The sequence below is a fragment of the Capsicum annuum genome, chromosome 3 (assembly GCF_002878395.1).
Source record: "Capsicum annuum cultivar UCD-10X-F1 chromosome 3, UCD10Xv1.1, whole genome shotgun sequence".
NCBI classification, from domain to species: domain Eukaryota; kingdom Viridiplantae; phylum Streptophyta; class Magnoliopsida; order Solanales; family Solanaceae; genus Capsicum; species Capsicum annuum.
Genome location: NC_061113.1, coordinates 256,785,021 through 256,806,775, shown reverse-complemented (window position 1 = coordinate 256,806,775; position 21,755 = coordinate 256,785,021). Strand labels below are relative to the sequence as shown.

The 21,755-nt window shown below is 34.7% G+C and overlaps 2 protein-coding genes across 2 annotated transcripts; one reads left to right on the top strand and one right to left on the bottom strand.

Annotated features, from left to right (window-relative positions):
* Positions 1-148: 148 nt before the first annotated feature.
* Positions 149-10,283, bottom strand: LOC107862235 (activating signal cointegrator 1). The gene is made up of 4 exons (XM_016707743.2): positions 9,999-10,283; positions 2,073-2,765; positions 1,853-1,951; positions 149-903 (listed from the first exon to the last, which is right to left on the bottom strand). The coding sequence occupies exons 1-4, from the start codon at positions 10,146-10,148 to the stop codon at positions 547-549; spliced, it is 1,299 nt and encodes a 432-aa protein (XP_016563229.1). The 5' UTR covers positions 10,149-10,283; the 3' UTR covers positions 149-546.
* A 4,690-nt stretch (positions 10,284-14,973) lies between these two features.
* On the top strand, positions 14,974-16,765 carry LOC107865894 (glutathione S-transferase U10). The gene is made up of 2 exons (XM_016712086.2): positions 14,974-15,415; positions 16,116-16,765. The coding sequence occupies exons 1-2, from the start codon at positions 15,095-15,097 to the stop codon at positions 16,494-16,496; spliced, it is 702 nt and encodes a 233-aa protein (XP_016567572.1). The 5' UTR covers positions 14,974-15,094; the 3' UTR covers positions 16,497-16,765.
* The last annotated feature ends 4,990 nt before the right edge of the window (positions 16,766-21,755 follow it).

The following is a 21,755-nucleotide window of genomic DNA, read 5'->3' as shown; positions in this document are numbered from 1 at the left end:
CGTCCTACTTGAGAAAAGTAATATTTGAAATTAACTTGACAAAAGGTATTCAAAAGTTGAAATTGTATTTGAGTCAAATGTAACTTTTGCTAATTGCAGGGGAAGTTCTTTTACTTTGAAAAACTGTACTTCAATGAAAGACTTCACCTTATATCAGACGATAAGTTTGTCATTTCACTTCAGAATCTTCTATTTTTCATAGGCAAATCTCAACTACTACAAATTCACAAAAACAAGTCATAAAAAGTTAGCGCAACTTTCTTGTATGCATAGGAAGCTTTTGGGGTGACCTATCACACGTTTTCTCAGCTCATGCAGAGCATGTCCACGGGTTGAAGAATGAACATTGAAAATAGATGCCAGTCAAGTTCATCCGACGTCTAATCTCCCAGAACATATGTTTGCACAGGATTGTTTTCTTGATAATCAGGACTTAAAATAGCAGGCAAGTTAATAGAGGTGACTTTCTACAACCCCCGCCCTAGAAAGATGGCATGTTTGGAGGTGTACGGATGACGAGTACTCAATTGGCCAGCTATTTACTTCTCAATAGTAATCTAAGGAACACTCAGAGTCATCTGATGTTCCAACTGTCTGATTAACAGATCGCTCATGCCACGATCTGCTATTCGAAGATCCATGTTGCTTGCCCTCTACTATCAAGCGTGAGTGTTCACTGGTATCATGTTGCACTCTCCCAGTAATCTCCAAGCACAACCCATTTCGGAAGCCTTTCTTATTATTATTCTCCTTGGAAGTTTTCCTGGGACCTGGATCCACAAAGACGGGTTGTACCTTCAGGTTTGGGTTAGGTTTAATGCGGGTTGCTTCCTTCTCTTCTGATGGTTTGAAGAGAATTCCATTATGCAGTTCTTTAGTGGCTTCATCTTTATTTAAAAGAACCTGCAGAAATGTAGATTAAAACAGGTGTTCAAGTTAAGACATAAATTTACTCCAAGCAATAAGCAGGTGTGTTCTTCAGGTTATTACAAAAAAGTTATTGGACTGATGCTTATCCACCAAGGAAAAAAAAAAGGGTCAGCCCGGCGCACTACAGCTCTCGCTATGCACGGGGTGTCTAGGGAAGGGCCTAACCACGAGGCTTTATTGTACGCAGCCTTAACCACATTTCTCCAAGAGGCCGTTTCTATGGCTTGAACCCGTGACCTCTTGGTCAAATTGCAGCAATTTTACCCCTTACTCCAAGGCTCCCTTCTTCATCCACCAAGAGAAAGAAGAAAAAAAATAAAAAAATACAAAAGTGTAATCCTAAGCCACGTGCCTCAACAAGAAAGCACAACACATAATGCATCCCCAACCAAATATTCAAATACGCGAAAAAGAATACAAGTGATAACACTGCAACAAGTAATTGTTGCACCAAACACGACCAGTCAGTAACTGGGGATGACAAAAAGTAGGTTGAAGAAATTTCTAACAATTATTTAGACTGTCAAAGAGCAGATGGTGGAATTGCACAAGAACCAATAGTAGTGATAATGGATTACTACTGCAATGCAACTTGTGACTAAGCCCAGTGTGTATTTTTTTTAATTTGGGCTATGAAGCTCACATTAGAACTTGATTAAAGTCAAAGCCAGACTTTGGATATCTCATCTCTACCAACATGGTATTTAACACTGACTATGATGCAGCATCAAAAGGAAAAAGAAGACACTAGTTTGTCTCGATGGCTGAAAGGCAAGACTAACGAAATTCACAAAAGAACAAGAAGATAAGAACCACTTTCTCGCCCTTCACAGAAAAGAAAAAGAACACAGAAAGAAAGAGAGGACAAAAAGGAGAAGGAAAAAGATGCGAGCACATCTTCCTTGATTAATGAAAGCAAAACCTTGCGGCCAACGAGGTCAAATGTCATAACGACTCTATTTCGTTTGTCACGTTCAGCCTCTTCTATCTCCTCCTCCTTTTTCCTCAAAAGTTCCTTTTCCTGTTGAAACGGGAGAAAAGAAGGATCACAAACATAAGAAGGATCACAAAAGTAAGTCAGTGTCATCATAGAAGCCAAGTCTTGAAAAGTGAAATGTTCTCACAAACAGTACAATGCATACCTCCTTCGACAACCAGCTATTTCCCTCAATCTCGTAGTAGTCACTTTGGTCATCAATAACAGTTGTACGAGCTGCAGAGTTACGATCATATTCAACTAGCCTCTTTGCATAGGCTTCAGCTGCTTCCTCAGCTTCGGAAATTGGAACTGGACCTTCATCTAATCCAGCATACGAGCTTCCTTCCTTCAACACAAGTGCACCACAAAAGTTGCAAGGCCCTTCACCTTCCTGTTCACACACTATCTTTCCACAAGATAAACAATTGCTTATCAGCCTGTGTCGACGGGCTTGGCATGAGCATGGCTTCCCCTGTTGAAATACAATGGACCCTTTTGCAGCTTCAGCAAGAGAAACAACTTTCTCAGATTTTTTCTTTCTAGAGTTTCTTTGACTTGCTTGGGGTTGAGGTGCAGTTGTTTTTGTAGAGTTTCCATGACTTCCTCTCTGTAGGTTTCGTCCATCTGATGTCTCAGCTGCGCTCTGGCTTTCCTGCTTACTTGAGGCTTTACTTTCTTTTGGTCCTCGCACTTGTTTTTTATTTCCAGCTGCCAGATTATCACCTGAAGGAGGCTTTACATATGCTTGCAATGTAGAAGCTGAAGTACCTTGAGTAGTGTGGTATAAACCTGAATGACCTCTCCGTCTCATATACTCATCCGTCACACTTTTTCCAGCTTCCGGACCTATGATATTCTATAGAAGATTCAGAAAGAAAAGATATCAGTAAATGAACCAACAATCAAATGGTACCAATAAGAAAAGGACCATACATAATATTAATTGCATGGCCATCTGCATAGAAGATCTTACAAAAAACCACGTCCTGACACATGTGAAAAAGGTCTTACCAATATCGCAATTAGGAATGTTTTCAAATACCAAACGAAAAGGTAATCTCACTCTCTAACACGTGGAAGGGAATGGTACGCTAGAAAGAATCATCAAAGAAGCTCCTCATTCTACACATTCTCTAAATATCAAGAAGACTTAAAGACATACATACAAAAACAAATTATCAATGAGCATTAGACATCAATTTTAGATAAATGATTAAAATGGTTTGATCCCGTCTGATTGAAAAGGAGTGGACATGAACTGAGGCCATATGACTTCATCTGCTCAACAATTAAAATTTCCACCAGAACAAGGCTCAAATAGCAGAAAGAATTGGGGCAGCACCAGTCATTGTACATAATTTGACTGCTGCCTTCAGGATATACATGCTTATAGAATTTAGCCATAACAATGGAATTCATAGGGATGTTAGCAGCCAAATAAAAGCAAATATTCACAAATGTCAAAATGTTGAGAAGAGTGTATAGTTGTTTTATTGCTCAGGAATATTCATGTAGTGCTGCCATAGGCAGAAAGTGCAAAGAAATGACGGGGCTTTAAGCCAGAGGCTCAATAACAACCTCCGAGTTTGTGAAAAAAGCAGTAGATGAAAAAAGTATAATGTAGAAATGTGTCTTTAAACAGAAACAAAATCATATGAGCAAATGAGTTGGGGAAAAAATGCAATCCAGTGAAATATTTGAAGTAAATCCATGTCAACAAAGGGCAGCCCAGTGCATTGAGCTCTCACATAGCAGATTTCGAGGAAACACCAACAACATTGGGTCTATTTTACGCAACCTTATCCTACATTCATGCAAAAGGCTATATCCAAGGTCAACCCCATGACCTGCTGGTTACGCGATAGCAACTCTAGCTGTTGCACATAGGATTTTAATAAAGTCCCAAAATCACTTGAAATTTTTTTACCAAGCTAGAATTCAGTTATTTTTGGTAAATACTTTTTAGCTAAATTTCTAATTTTCTACACCAACAATACATCCATATCGATTCTTTAAAAGTGGTTTTGCCAGCCTCTATTTAGTATACTAAAACCTCTTCAACACTGAGCCAATGCCCATCATAAATTTAACTTAAGAAGGCAGTTACTGGATGGTCCTTGCCAAAAAGAGTCAACGCCTTTATCGCTGTAGCAAACTGCTACCATCTTTTTCACTTTCAGGATAATGGATCGGTTTAGTGCCAACTCTTTAAACACAAAGACCATGAGCCTCATAAAGTTAACTTCATAAAGCAGTTAGCTGATAGACTTTGCTAAGACGCACAGTCGGCGTCTTGAGGCCTGCAACGACACACAACCTTTTTTCTTTTGTTGGCTAAATTGGATCAGAAGCCTCATCTGAGAGATGTGAAGCACCCAACTTGCATTGCACCTAGTTTCGAGGTTCAAGTGCAGATTGACAACACTGATTAAAAAGCAAATTTCAGTAAGTTTTCAGATGTTCTTTACATGAAGCATTATCAGATTTCACGAAAGCAACTAAAAAATCAAAAATGGAGAAGAGCAATGCTAACAATAGTGTTCAAAAGCATCTACAAGAACATATAGGCATATAATCCTAATAGTTACACAAGCACAACAGAAGGAGTTGTTTCACTGCACAACATAAGGATTTGAATATCAAACGGAAATATTTGAAGCTAATCAATGTCAACAAAGGAGTTGTTTCATTATCCATTTAAAATGGTGATGGATGTAGAATATCAGCCTTGTTGTACCGCCTCGTTATCTTAGCATTTCAAGTAAATTAGAAGCAAGTCCACAATTTCAATCACCAAATACTTAGAAACTGAGACTAGACCATCAGAGTACATGTTTAGAAAACGTAAACCAATCCTAATATAAGTAACAAAAGCTAAACAGCAAAGCAAAGCAATCATGATAAAGTAAATTAACCTAAAGAGAACGAGAAACAGATAAAATTAAAAAAGACAATAACAAGATAAACACAAAGTTCATCCCCCACACCCCCGAGGAAAATAAAAAAGAAAGAGAACGGATCAAAATACACACTCAAGACACATTATCCCCTTGAATCTAACAAAAGAACCTTTGATATTCAAATGTCTATGAGTACAGTCTATCCTCTAGCCACAATTACAGACTTTCTACTTAATCGGGGAATCATAGTACATGTTTAGAAAATGTAAACCAATCCTAATATAACTAACAAAAGCTAAACAGTCAAGCAAAGCAATCATTATAAAGTAAATTAACCTAAAGAGAACGAGAAACAGAGCAGAAAATAAAATAGAAAATAACAAGATAAACATAAAGTTCACCCCACCCAAAAAAAGAAGAAAGAAAACGGATCAAAATACACACTCAAGATACATTATCCCTTTGATATTCAAATGTCTATGAGTACAGTCCATCTATCAGTTATAAACCTCTAGCCACAATTATGGACTTTCTACTTAATCGGGGAATCTCAGTACATGTTTAGAAAATGTGAACCAATCCTAATATAACTAACAAAAGCTAAACAGTCAAGCAAAGCAATCATGATAAAGTAAATTAACCTAAAGAGAACGAGAAACAGAGCAGAAAATAAAATTAAAAAAGACAATAACAAGATAAACACAAAGTTCATCCCCCACACCCCCGAGGAAAATAAAAAAGAAAGAGAACGGATCAAAATACACACTCAAGACACATTATCCCCTTGAATCTAACAAAAGACCCTCTGATATTCAAATGTCTATGAGTACAGTCCATAAGGGATGACCCGGTTCATACCTACTCCGTAGGTGTCGGGGAGGGGGGGACCACTCCGGGCCTGACCTACGCGCCCTCACCCCAGTATGAGTACAGTCCATCTATCAGTTATAAACCTCTAGCCACAATTATGGACTTTCTACTTAATTGGGGAATCTCAGTAACTCAGTTGATTGACTACCTTAATACTAATAGAAATCTAACATATATTTTCTTCCAATAGCCTGCACATTGCGTGAACCATATGGCCAGCTTGGTTTACTCATTTTCATCCACAAAAGTATCCACAGCACTTGTAGGACCTGCGTCATCAGAAGTACTTAAAGCAGCAATAAGGTTTGAAATTGCGGCAGGAAGTGTAGCCTGGCCATTTTGCACAGATAAAAGTGTCACTATGCCTTCCTTTGACATTGTTAGTAAGGGTTCGATTCCCCACCTAGTAATCCCCTCCCTCAATTATGGACTTTCTTCTTAATCGGGGAATCTCACTAGTTCGGTTGGTTGGTTGGCTACCTGAACTTTCACATTGTTAGTAAGGGTTCAATTCCACACCTTGTAATCCCCTCCCTCAATCCTTTACCTTAACCCTACCCCTACCACAATTTATTTTTTAAAAAACAATATAAAATAAAGGACTTTCTACTGAATCCATAACACAAATAAGCAGAAAAATATGATACTAACTCCGTCCAACAATATTTGTCCAAGTCGCTAAAAATAGAAGTCCAACAATCCTTGTCCAGTTTGGGAAATCAATGGATAATTTACCCATTTGTGTCTATTTTACCCTTCGTATTAAATATTATTCACTATCTAATGCATTTTTCAAAGCATTAAATTTATTATTTTCAAAGGGTTATATAGTAAATTACCCTTATAACTCATTATCTAATGTTTCTTAGTGTGCTGTCAAAGTCAATAGTGGACAAGTATTGTTGGACAAAGGGAGTAAATCAAAATTGGACAAGAAGAGAAATCAACAGCACAGAAATTATACACACCGTATAACCTACTATAGAAGGAGAAAAAGGGGAAAAGATTACATCAAGATATTCTTTAGCATATAGAGGAGGAGCAAGCTCACAATAGGAAACAAGCTCAGAAACAATTTCAGCATCTAAATCAAGACTGCTTTCTATGTTGTTACATAGCTCCATTAACGTTTTTTCCAGCCATTGCCCTGACGATTCCATTCCCCCTTTCTCTTCTATATTTTTTGTGTGTTCTTTCTTGCCTTTCATCCGCCTTTTTTGTTCTTTCTTGCCTTTCATCCGCCTTTTTTATATAGCTCCCCAATTTTGTGTCATATTATAGGTTAATGCACTTAACCACCTTCTAGTCCAATTTTTCACACTTTAACCCCCTAATTTGGGGAAATAAAAAATTTAAAACAAAAATTTTGTGTTATCTCATATTAAAAACTTTTTTTATGTGCAGTAAAACAGTTTGGTTAGTGCCAATTCGTTCTTTTTAATAAAATCAAAGGTTTTTATATAAATTTATGACCAACAACAGCATACCCAGTGTATTCCCACAAAGTGGGGTCTGGGGAGGGCTGAGTGTAGGCAGTCCATACCATTACCTCAGATGAAGTAGAGAGGCGGGTTTCCGATAGACCCCCGACTCAGGACAGATAACAGATGTTCACCCAAACCCCCTCAGTAAAAAATTACATAGTATATATAAAAGTAATTTTTTAATCTCCTGAACACAAGACGGGGTTGACTCCATGGTTTAGGGGGGTCAAATTTACGTGAGGTTCCAAGTTCAAAATAAATTTATGACCATGCTGAATAATTAGGTAGGTTTTAAATCTTATAGAAACAAATCAAAAAAAGATCCGAATACATTTTTATATGTAAAATATGTTTTATCTATTAAGTTTAAATAATGGAACATAAATATTTTGCCTTGGGTCTAGGTTAATGAAAATGGCTACAAGTCAATGCGTAATTAATATCCGAAGTCTCCACTCCAAAACCTATTATGGTGCTCCTGTTGAACCAGTCTCCACTCTGAAACCTATTATGCTACCCCCGTTGAACCACAATGTGGTATTATGAAACAGTACCCAACATGGGTGTATTTGCCATGAATTTGGAAGTAAAAAAAAAAGCTACTTCTCTTGAAACTAAACTAGCTCTAACACCTTGAATAATTATTTATAAGGTATTCCAACGATCTTAAGACAAGCTACAACCTAGAAGGTAGTAGATAACTTTCCTCTTTAATGATTTAATGGTAGACACTTCTTGAGTCCCATCTTGATTAATTTCTTTCCATTTGTGTGATCTAGGTTTTGTCCTTGTTTAACTTTATTTTACATTGCTGTAAAATGGCAAGATGAATCTTTATTCTCGTTGTCTTTTATGTTCCCTCGATTCACCAATCTTTAAGAAGTAAAATATCTAATTTTGTACTATTGTTTATATAGTGAAATTGTTCCTCTCCGCCTGTGGACTAGGTCACATTGCCCGAACCATGTTAAACTTGTGCCTTCTTTAATTGCTTGCTTCAATTAACTTTTTTATTTTGATAGCGGTGGTGTCCGGACAAGCATTCGCACACCTTGACTAAATCCACGGGATACCTAACACATCTCACCAACAATACCAGATATCAAGTAACTTTGTCCACCAAGGCTGAGACGGAAAGGAAGAATCACCTAATATTTTTTGCCTCAAACCACTTCACTGACCACTCGGTCAAACCCTTGGGTTCAGTTAACATCATTATCAACTTACTAATGTCTTTGTTATTGTCATATAACATTCTTTAGCCACTACCCTGGTTTCCGATCCTAACAAACTAACAGTACTGCAACAACAACATACCCAGTAACATACCACCACAAGTGAGGCCTGGGGAGGGTAAAGTGTACGTTGACCTAACAAACTAACAGTGTGATAAAAACTTTTTTTATGTGCAGTGAAACGGTTTGGTTAGTGCCAATACGTTCTTTTTAATAAAATCAAAGGTTTTTATATAAATTTATGACCATGCTCAATAATAGGTAGGTTTTAAATCTTAAGGAAACAAATCGAAAAAAGATCTGAATACATTTATACATGTAAAATATGTTTTATATATTAAGTTTAAATAATGGAACATAAATATTTTGCCTTGGTCTAGGTTAATGAAAACGGCTATAAGTCAATACGTAATTAATATCCGACGACTCCACTCCAAAACCTATTATGGTTCTTCTGTTGAACCAGTCTCCACTCCAAAACCTATTATGCTACTCCCAACATGGGTGTATTTGCCATGAATTTGGATGGAAAAAAAAAAAGCTACTTCTCTTGAAACTAAACCAGTTCTCACATCTTGAATAATTATTTTTAAGATAATTCAATGATCTCGAGACAAGCTACAACCTAGAAGGTAGTGAATAACTTTCCTCTTTAATGATTTAAATTTCACTAATGGGATTTAAAATTAATACTGGTAGACGCTTCTTGAGTCCCATCTTGATTAATTTCTTTCCATTTGTGTGATCTAGGTTTTGTCCTTGCTTAGCTTTATTTTACATTGCTGTAAAATGGCAAGATGAATCTCTATTCTTGTTGTCGTTTATGTTCCCTCGATTCACCGCCAACCTTTAAGCAGTAAAATATCTAATTTTGTACTATTGTTGATATAGTGAAATTGTTCCTCTCCGCCAAGTGGACTAGGTCACATTGTCTGAACCATGTTAAACTTGTGTCTTCTTTATTTGCTTGCTTCAATTAACATTTTTATTTTGACAATTGTGGTGTCCGGCCAACATTTCCGCATCTCAATTAAATTCACGGGACACCTAACACCTCCCACCAATATCAGGTAACTTTGTCCACCAAGGCTAAGACGGCCAGGAAGAATCACATAGTGTTTTTGGCCTCAACCCACTTCATTAACCACTCGACCACGCCCTTGGGTTCAGTTAACATCATTCTCAACTTACTAATGTCTTTGTTATTGTCATATAACATTCTTTAGCCGGGTTTCCGATCCTAACAAACTAACAGTACAACAACAACAACAACATACCCAGTAAAATCCCACGAGTGAGGTGTGGGGTATCCTTGTTTCTAAAGTTTCTAGAAAGAAAAGAATTTGGAGGAATTTTAGGTCTCACCGAATCACACGTAGGGAAAAGTGTACACGGACCTAACAAACTAACAGTGTGGTCAAAATATACACACACATATGCTTAGCAAAATAACCCCAATTCATCGTCAGTCATAAAACTCTCTACTGAATCCAGAACCAAAATCAACTAATTTCGATTGAAAGCAAGAAAGTTATATCGTACAAACAAACAAACAAACAGCACGTAAACGATAGAGAAGTTAGGAAGGGAAGAAGATTACATCAAGATATTCTTTAGCATCGAGAGGAGGAGCAAGCTCGCAGTAGGATACAAGTCCGGAAACAATTTCAGCATCTAAATCAAGACCGCTTTGAATGTTGTTACATAGCTCCATTAACGCTTTTTCCAGCCACTGCCCTGACGATTCCATTGCTTTCTCTGCTCTGAAATTTCTCTGTCGCCTTTGCCTCTCAACCGTCTTGTGTAGCTCCCCCTCGCAATTTTGTGTGATAGTATATTTGTTAATGCACTTAACCACCTTCGAGTTTGGGGTTTACACACTTCAACCCCTTAATTTTGGGAGTGAAAACAAATTTAAAACAAAGATTTCTTCTTCTTTTTTTTCGGAAAATGATCAAAATTATCCATAAACTATTTAAAATAGAGCAAAAATGTCCTTTGTTTGTTTTTTAGCTCAAAAATATTTCTTCATTTATTTTTTAACTCAAAAAAACTCTCTCTCTAATGAAATGCCAACAGGCTGCCCACGTGGATAAAAAAAAACTACTTAATCAGTCCACATCATCATTCACACAGAAAGTCACCTCAATTAAAATCTCTTCAAGCCATAAATAAAAATTGCCATGAAATTCTTCTCACGAGTGGAACATTTCTTTCATTCTCCCACTTCAAATTTCAATAACACAACCAAAATATCACAACAACAACAACATGCCAGTGTATTCCCACATGTGAAGTAGAGAGATTGCTTTCGATAGACCCCGATTTAGAACCGATAATATTATAACAAACACAAAAGATAAGTGCATATAAACTAGTACAGTATGCAAAATATACTAACACTGCTAGGAACAAGATAATACTACAACCACAAGATAATAATAAGAACTATCTTACCGAAATCATAGACATCACACAGCACCACGAATAAGAAACTCCAGACACAAAAGAACGCTCCCTTACTATTACCGAAACACTCCCACCCCCTTAAACTCTACCCTAATTCTCGTCCTCCACACCTTCTTATCAAGGGTCATGTCCTCCGTTAGTTGTAACTGCTCCATATCATACCTAATCACCTCCCTCCAATATTTCTTCAGTCTACCTCTACCCCGCCTAAAATCATCCATAGCTAGTGTCTCATACCTCCGCACTGGAGCACTCGAGCCTCTCCTCATCACGTGCCCGAACCAACGTAACCTCACCTTTCGTATCTTTTCCTCCACCGAAGCAACTCCCACCTTTTCCTCGAATAATCTTATTTCTCACCTTATCTTTCCTGGTATGTCCATACATCCATCGTAACATTCTCATCTCCGCCACCTTTAACTTTTGGATATGGGAGTTCTTAACTGGCCAACATTTTGCTTCATGCAACATAGCCCACCGGACTACCACTCTGTAGAACTTACCTAACTTCGACTTCCGAAGCGAGCCTCCATTTCAACCACCCTGCCCCAATACGATGCGAGACATCCTCGTCAATCTCGCAATTGTCCTGAATCATAGACCCCGATACTTGAAACTTTCCCTCTTCTAAATGGCCTGAGAGTCCAGCTTCACCACCGCTTCATACTCATGCGACATATCACTAAACTTACACTCCAAGTACTCCGTCTTGGTTCTACTCAACCGAAATCCTTTAGACTCAAGCGTCTGTCTCCAAATCTCCAACTTATCATTAACTCCTCCCCGAGTCTCGTCAACTAGTACCACATCGTCCACAAATAACATACATCAAGGCACCTGTCCCTGAATATATCGTGTCAAAACATCCATCACCAAGGCAAATAAAAATGAGCTAAGAGTCGATTCCTAGTGTAACCCTATCAGAACTGAAAAGTGCTCTGAACCTCCACCTACCATCCTCTCACGAATCTTTGCCCCATTCATCATGTAACGAGCATAAAACATCAAATGCAGCCACAAATTTACAAATTACGATATTTCTATCTACAAAGCAAAACAAGAAACAATGATTATGTGGGTGAGTATACAGAGTTGAGGCTAAAAAATTTATTGAAAAACAAATCAGAACGCCAATGTTAAAACATACTAAAAAAAAATGAGAGCTCAAATGTCATGGCTCCCCAACCAATTACACCTGCATGCGTTAAGATAATCGGAATTGCAATATTGCCAACGGTGGATGCCTAGTCTGAGAATTTAGTTGCATTCAGCCAACTGTTACACAGAGGTGATTTTCCACATGGATATTGATGTAGACTGATCAAGTGACTTTGTTGTTCACATGGGTAGCTTGATGGCATTTCGTTAAAGAGATGGATATTTTTAAGTCAAAAAATAAATGAAGGAATATTTTTGAGCCAATAAACAAATAGATAATATATTTGCTCAATTCCAAATAATTCATGATTAATTTTGACCTTTTTTCTTTTTTCTTAACGTCATACATTAATTTTTTTTTTTCACGTACGATCAAATATTTAGTTAGTGGCTATATTGTTAACCGATTACGAGATACAACTAAAGGACTCTATTACTCCAAAAGTAGTGGCAAGATTCGAAATATAAGTAGGTATTTGGCCATAAAAATTTAAAAAAATTTGAAGTTGAAGTTGAGTTGTGTTTGATCATATATTTTTGAAAGTTGTGTTTTGACTTTTGAAAAAAAAAATTTAAATTTAATTTTATGCCCCAAACTTTTTAAAACTATCAAAATTGCCCAACTAATTTATCTACTGATTATACTCATGAATGAAAAGAATTTCACATCAATGATGGAAGGGGTCTTGAGCTTAAAAATGAAAATATACCTACAAATAATGAAAATATACCGGTCTTTTAGCTTAAAAATCTTTATTTGTTGTTCAAAAATGTTTTTTACCGAGAAGAAATGTCTTTCAAAAATGTGTCCGAACTTGATTTGTTGTTCGTCAAAAATGTCTTTCTTTTCGGATTTGCTCCAAAACTCATCTAAACCATTTAAGAGCCTTTTATGTAATATTAAAAAATTAGGATTATATGTAATTAAAAAAAAACTTGAAAATGAAGTTGAAAAAAAGTGAAAACAACAAAAAGTTGTTTTCACTTTTTTTTCAAAAAAAAATTGAAATGTTTTTGGAATATCTATGGCCAAACACCATGATTCCATAAAGTGAAATTTTTTTTTCGAAAAAAAGTAAAAAATATCTATGACCAAACGGCAGTATCACATTTAGTTTTGTATAGATTTGTAGATTGCGTTCTTAATTTTTTAAACTATATTTACATATAAAAATATAAATTTAAAATGTTATACTAAAGAAAACTAGTTTTGATTGACAAAGAGCTCACCAAATGCTTACTTAAAGGATAGAGACTGTGATAGAGGATGTAGCAGTTATGGGTTATCCTGGGATTTCAAAAAAATTAGTTTTGATTGACAAAAATCAATATTGATGTTCTTTTTGAAATTGAACGAGTACTAACACTTTCACGTATCACATAATTCCTTGTTACAAGTAATGCGTAATTAAGAAAAATTTTAACTTCAAAACTTATAATGCTATTTATGTTAAAACTAAAATAGCTTTTAACATATTGAATAATTGTCTATAAGGTATTCCGACGATATTGGGGCAAGCTACAACTTATAAGGCATTAGATAACTTTCCTCTCTGTTCATTTAAATTTTCTCTAATTTTACATAAACTTAATATTATCTGACATTTCTTGAGTCCCATCTTGATTAATTTTTTCCATTTATGTGATCTAGCTTTTGTCCTTATTTAACTTTATTTACAATACTATAAAATAGCAAAATGAATCTCTATTATTGTTGTCTTTCATTGTTTCCTTGGTTCCCATCACCCTTTAATCAATCTAGAGTATTTTTTATCAACACTTTATGAAAATTATGCACGATATTTTTTTCTCACTTCTACTTAATTGTCAATGCTCTATACTTTTATAAAATACTAAAATTAATTGAATCATACTAATATCAAAGAGAAATCGAAATGATGAGATAAATTCAAAAAGTCTAATTTAGCCTCATAAAATTAAATAGTAAGAAACTTGGTATAGTATAGTTTTTATAAAATAACCATACGATTGACACAATTTTTGGAGTCCAAATTGGACCGTAACACAAAAGGAAAAAAATGTTCTATAAGAATGAAACAAACAAAAAAATAGGCAAATTTTAAAAATAATTTCAGAAGTCAAGATGGCCGAGTTGGTCTAAGGCGCCAGTTTCAGGTACTGATCCGTCTTTGTTTCAGTGTTTTTTGGGGGACATGACCACCTTTATATCTTTTGATTTAAAGCAGTAGACATTCAATGCGAACCAATTTTGTGATATGCAGTAGCGAATTTATGTGGGTAAAAAAGGTCATGGTGAAATCGTGGTCTTTAGATAATACTAGATATTTTATGTACATATTTTAAAAAAACTGGTATAATATTAACTGCTGAAGCACATATTTTTTTCCATTAATTATCAACTTTTCCTTTTGACTTGTAATCCATTTATTTTTGGGAGTTGACAATCTTTATATCTTTTGACTTAAAGCAGAACACATACTATAGGAACCAATTTTGTTCTGTCTTTAGTATCATTTGATTTGAAGCACAACACATACTATGCCACTTCATTTTGTTTCAGTGTTTTTTGGGGGACATGACCATCTTTATATCTTTTGATTTAAAGCAGTAGACATTCAATGCGAACCAATTTTGTGATATGCAGTAGCGAATTTATGTGGGTAAAAAAGGTCACGGTGAAGTCGTGGTCTTTAGGTAATACTAGATATTTTATGTACATATTTTAAAAAAACTGGTATAATATTAACTGCTCAAGCACATGTTATAAGAAGGCTAAGTCTCACTTGATTGAATGTTGAGTTATTTACCTAGAACTAGAAGACTTGAGATCAATTCTCAATACATGTTTTTATTTTTTTATTAGTGATGCACCCGTATTCTACAAATCCTAGATTCGCGTCAGGTCATACATCATCCGTGATTCCATTTCACATTATAATAAGCTTATATATATAGTAAAAGAAGGCATACAAAGTCATTCTACTAATATATTGTAGCACAAAACCAACCTAGAGATTACGCAGCTTGTAGTTAGTGGAAATCTCTATTCAATATTCAAATAAAAAAAGAGAAAGAAAAGAAGAAGAAATGGAAGACGAAAACAATAAAGTTACACTACATGGAATGTGGATAAGCACTTATGCGAAGAAAGTGGAATTGGCTCTCAAAATCAAAGGCATAACATTTGATTATGTGGAAGAAGATTTGAGCAACAAAAGTTCTTTGCTTCTCCAATATAATCCCATATATAAGAAGGTTCCAGTACTGCTGCATCGTGGTAAGCCTGTTTCCGAATCACTAGTAATTCTTGAATACATCGATGAAACGTGGAAGAACGAGCGGCGATTCTTACCAGAAGATCCCTATGAAAGAGCAACAGTTCGTTTCTGGGCTACTTACTGCCTTCAGGTCATGATATATATCTTTATGCTTCTTTCACTTGCGTTACTACAGTATTACGTATATCGGTATCTGCTATATGTGTTGGTAAGACGAAAGTCATTTTTCAAAAAGAAAAAATTTCAAAGGGAAGTCATTTAGTTTTCGAGTGTTTGTTATGACTGGAGTCTTTTAGTGAAATATATTTTTCTTACTTGACTTTTAACTTCATATTACTTTCTTCAACTAATATTAATTTCGACTTAGGGTTTATTGTCAATATCTAATACACAAAGTTTCATCAAAAGTCTCTATGTGATTTAATTAGCTCGTATTATAATTAATCTTTAATACTCACGTGTCTCATCAACCAAACACTAGAATAACTTTTAAGGGATCTTTTCCACGGAAAATGACTTCACTCGTACCAACAGGCGTAGAGGCAGAAGTCTAGCGGTGGATTCGGTCGAACTCAATAGTTTTTGCTCAAATGGTGTATTTGTGTTAAGAAATTGCATTAACTGTGTACACATTAAAATTTAGAACCCATTAGCACATTGAAGTCAGTCTTCTATAATACAGAACCCATAAAGTTGAAATCCTGGTTCCACTTTTGCATACCAAACCCATCATACTGGCTTTCGTCGTAACAAAAACACGCTCCGTCATGTTACAAATATTAATTAGCCCACTTCAACTAGGTTGTTTTTAAAGATTAAATGATTTGCAGATGTCAGACACCATGAAGAAAGCATTCATTTCAGACAAAGATGTTGAAGAAGGAGCATTTGATGAATTCTTTGAGAAACTAAAAGTGATGGAAGAAGGAATGAAGGATTTCTTCCCTGGGGGACGGTCTATAATCTGTGCTGACAATTTAAGGCTTTTAGATATAATAATTGTGTGTTCACTTGGAACATATAAGGCAGCAGAAGAAGTACTTGGAATGAAAATTTTGGACCCTGAAAAGTATCCATTTGTATACTCATGGGTGAACACTCTGCTTGAACTGCCTCTTGTGAAAGAAACTCTGCCTCAACATGACAAGGTCGTTTCAAGACTTGAATTCATTAAGCAAAATGGCTTCACGTTTCAATCCCATATTTCATGAAATTGTAACGGAGGAAGTAACGCGACAAGCTATTGCCATGCGGCAAAGAGGTTACAAGTTCAAAATGTGGAAATAGCCTCATGTAGAAATGCATGTAATGTTACGTATAATAGATCCTGGTGATCACGTCTTCCTTGGATCCGTGCATAGCGGAAGCTTTAGTGCACCAGCTAGGCTTTTTTTTTTTTTAGTTTTAATGGAAGATGTACTTACGGTTTGTCTATATGATGAATAATTAAGTTTGCTTCTTGATGTAATTATTAACTCAATATTGCTTCAACTTCTAAGTGAATTTTGAAACCTACATGTTCTGTATCACGAATTGAAGCTTGACACTCCAGTCATACATGTTGGGAAGCAAAGCAATCCCACACCGTAGAAATAGAGGAAGCATGTCCAATATTTAAAGTCTCATCCAACTTCATTAGTATAACGCCTTTTGGGAGGTGCCCAAAAACAAATCCGTGAGAGCTTGACCCAAAGGGGACAATATCATACAAGTGCGAAGTTTGGGTAAAGTTACACGCGGTCCCAACAATACAAACCTCCCCACTCAACACGTTCGTGTTCATCTCTTTTTTTCTTTTTTTGCCGTTTTAGTATTAATGTTGAGTTCCACGTAGGGTGGTGCTTGGATAATTCATCTCCTTATATCTCAGGCATTCTTTAGCTCATTAATTATGTTCCGGGGTTGAATTTAATGTCATATTCATCTTTTTATATACACACACTTATCCAAAATATAGATGGACTCTGTTGTCCTATCTATTTATCTGAGTTTGTTATATATATTGATAATATAATGAATATTATACGCTACAGAAAATTAGTAGTAATTTATTTTGACTTACCAATCAATCTATAAGTCAGGTTTGAGTGTAGTATTTAAGCTTAATCATAGTAGCTTTAATTTCGGGTAGCATGTCTTAGGGTGCTGTACTCAGGCCGCTCGGACTAGAATTGAAAAAAATGTTTGGATATCTAATTTTCGGATGGGTGAAATTATAATTCAAGTCCAATCGAAATAAGCTTGAACTGAATTAGTGGATTTTTAAGTCCGACTTTGGAATAATCTATTTGATTATTTTGCGTTCTTGATTTTAATTTTTGAGCCTTTAAGGCAGGTTATAACACTTACCAACCTCAATTCACCTAATAATTTGCTCCTTAAAATGTATAACTTTCTGCCGTTAATAAACAATGAGGTCACTTTGCGGCTCATGTCGTGTAATTCCATATTGGATTTAACAATATAATGGGTGGGATATATCTTTAGAATTTGGATGCATTAGTACTGGGCACATATATTATGTGTAAGACCAAATAAAACATATGACAAAAGTAACAAATTCGATATCCAATATGAAATTCATAAATTTTAAAAATAAGATTCATAATCTAAAAATTCAAACCAAATAAGTAGCCAAAAAAAAATCTGATTTTATGGTCTATATTTCAGGTTGGTCCAAACTATGTCCACCTTCTAAGCATGTCACGCCCACATTGTCATGTCTACCACATGCAATATATCTGTACTTAAGATGACAAGTTGATTAAGTGCTTGATTAAGGTCACCAACTCGCGTCAGCAAGAGATTAAATATTTGACTATTGCCATAGTGATTGAGCATTCAACATGAAGTATTTATAGTGCCCACTAATTAGAATCTCCCCACATCCCTCCAGGGAACCTGATAAGCCTTTTTCATCAACAGTTTGATATGTCAGTTACACTATTGAAGAAAAAACTGATCAAGTACATAAATCATTGCATGTGTGAGAGTGACAACTGACAAATTGGGGCGGAGTAAGAGTGCAGGAAGCGAGTAATTTGATGTTGAAGCCCTGTTGGCGGATTCAGGATTTAATGGTCCTGAAACTTAAGATCAACCTAAATGTCAGTGCATCCAACCAACTTTTTGTTTCAATGTGTGTTTTTATATCTTTTGTACCTATTTTCGTATACTTTTTATATAATTATACCGCGTTAGGTTTAATGGGTGCTAGAGGACCCCAAAAATCAACATAGGTCCGTCCTTGAGCCCTTTATAAATTTGTTTTTATTTTATGTCCTTTTCACAAATCTTCATCTTATACATAAGATATCTGAAAAAGTTATTTCTTCTTTTCTATTTGTAAGTGATTAGAGGAGATCATTTTCACGCTTAAACATATTTGAGAGCATATATGCGCCCTGCCATCACTACTTGTGGAGAGGCACAAATGAAAGTAATCAGTGATGATATTGAAAAATTGAAGTGGGTGGAAGGGCATGTGCAATATCCTTTCCAAATGGGGCAATGTCTTTTCCCAAATGGGAAGTCATTGGTTGATGGAAACAAACTTGGGTCTAGTATCTTTATCCCTCTGTTTTGGGCTAAATCACCATAAAATATTTTTAATATGGTATGATATTGGGTATTTTCTACAATGGTTTGACGCTATTAAAAAATTCTGACACCTTATATGTAGGCTTACAGTTAACTTGGCTATCACACACCTAACAGTCGAAAAATTTACAGACTGAAAAAAAATAAAATAGATACAGGGGGTTTGGACCATATGTGATAAAAGAGTTTTAAAATGAGGTGTAGGTGACACAAGTCTTAATAATTGAGTAGATGTGACAATTACTTAATTATGATTTAAGAAAGATTGAAAAATTTTAAAATAACCCACAAGTTTTTAAATTTACACTTTGATTCAAATGTTAGTTAATATATAACGGGGAACGAAGGAAGAAAAGGCTTCTTCTTCTCTCTCCTCATCCGTTGTTATTTTCTCTCTCTTCGCGATATTTGTTGTTCATTGTTGCTGCTGCTCTATTCATCATCTTCTGATTCATTATCATCATCTTATACTTCATTATCATCTTCATATTCTTCTTGTTGACCATTGTTGTTGTTGTTACGCCAACAGCTGCACTTTAACTAAATTCTTATGTCAAATTTTGTTTCATAAATCACTTTCATCTTTGAAATTTACTTGAGAAGAGACTTTGGTAAGTCAAATTATGCTTTTTAGTTGAATCTGGGTAACTGCTAGTGTGTTGTTTTTTCAACAATAGTTTGCACGCGAACATGAATGCAATCCAAGAGCAATCTGTTTAAATATATCCATTATCTGCGGTACCAGATAAATGTTCTGTTGTAACAGTAGACTCATGTTGGATTTATGTTTAAATGTTCTAGGTGCCCGTAATATGAATCGAATAGATGGATCAGATAAGTAATCTGTTTCAACAGATAAATAATCTGTTTCATCAAATTACTAATATATTTCGAACAACAAAATACAGCTCCTGTCACACATAAAACCTAACAGATAACTCATATGTTCTTGCTATTGATACTGGAATCAAATTATTCCTTAATTGTAGACATGTCATTCGTTAAGAAATAGAAATAGACAGCACGAAAATTAAATAAGAAATAAAAAGTCAAGAGCATCAAACATAATTTTTTATAAAACAAACAAAAAAAATACATAAATAAAAGAAAAAAAAAGCTTAATTATTATTATCATCATTATTAACATCATTGTTATTTGTATGGCCAGCCGGCCAATCTTCAAAGTGCAGCAACAACGCCCTCCTCAGCCTGCGGATCTCCCGCAGCATCCTTACTCTGACTGCGGCCAACTCCCAATGCAGGTCATGAACCTCCTTCTGCAGTTCCCGTATGGCGTCTCGTAAAATAGCGATATCCCACACAGGATCAGCCATATCTAGAAAACGCATAAGTTGACAAAACACACGTAAAAACAAAAGTAAGAAAAGAAAGAATTCGAATGTAATATAAAATGAATATTTACACAAAAATCAAGAAAACAACTTACCAGAGACAGGAAAAAGCTATCAAGTCCTTGAAGATAAATTAGTTGAAGGTGTAGCAAGAGCAAGGTATAAATAGTGTGTAGTAGATTGAACGACTGAGTAAGGAGGGACCTATTTATAGAGGATTGAACTTGAATGAGTTAAGCAAAAAATTAAAACTGTTCACCTCCATTTATTAATGACATTGTTAATTACTGTAAAAAGTTATGACTTAATTAAATTAATCAATGTTATGATAAGTCATGACTTTTCATCTTTATTATTATTAATAATTAGTTCTTTTCAGGAACTATTTTTTTTACACTGAATTGGACAACAAATAATATATCTGTTACATCAGATAAATCATCTGTTACACAGATATATCATAATTTTTCAAAAAATAGACAACCTGTTGCATTAGATAATATATCTGTTGCAACATATAATATATATATATTTTTTTAAAAAATAAATTATCTTCGTGACATTCAAATTTTCTGAATTTTTAATTGTATAAATTAATAAAGAAGATTTAAAGGCACAACTGTTCACCTCCATTTATTAATGACATTCTTGATCAGTGTAAGAAGTTATGACTTAATTAAATTAAATAATATTATGATAAGTCATGACTTTTCAGATTTATTATTATTAAAGTAATTAATTCTTTACAGGAATCGTTTTTTATTTACACTGGGTTGGACAACAGATTATTTATTTGTTGTATCAGAAAAATCATCTGTTACAACAGATATATCATCCGTTGCAACAAATAGATAACCTGTTGCATAAGATAATATATCTCTTGCAACATATAATATATATATATATATATTTTAAATAAATTATCTTCATGACATCCAAATTTTCTAACTTTTTAATTATATAAATTAATAAAGCAGATTTAAAGGCACAATTATTCACCTCAATTTATTAGTGTTATTCTTGATTACTGTAAGAATTTACGACTTAATTAAATTAATCAATAGTGTGATAAGTCATGACTTTTCCGCTTTATTATTATTAATAATTAGTTCTTTTAAGGAATCATTTTTTTTACACTAAGTTGGACAACAGATAATATATCTGTGCATCAAATAAATATCTATTACAATAGATATATCATCATTTGCAACAAATAGATAACTTGTTGCATCAGATAATATATCTGTTGCAACATATAGTATATATATATTTTTTTAAAATAAATTATCTTCATGACATCCAAATTTTCTGACTTTTTAATTATATAAATTAATAAAGCAGATTTAAAGGCACAACTGTTCACCTCCATTTATTAATGTCATTCTTGATTACTGTAAAAAGTTATGACTTAATTAAATTAATCAATATTGTGATAAGTCATAACTTTTCCGCTTTATTATTATTAATAATTAATTCTTTCCAGGAATCATTTTTTTACACTGAGTTGGACAACAGATA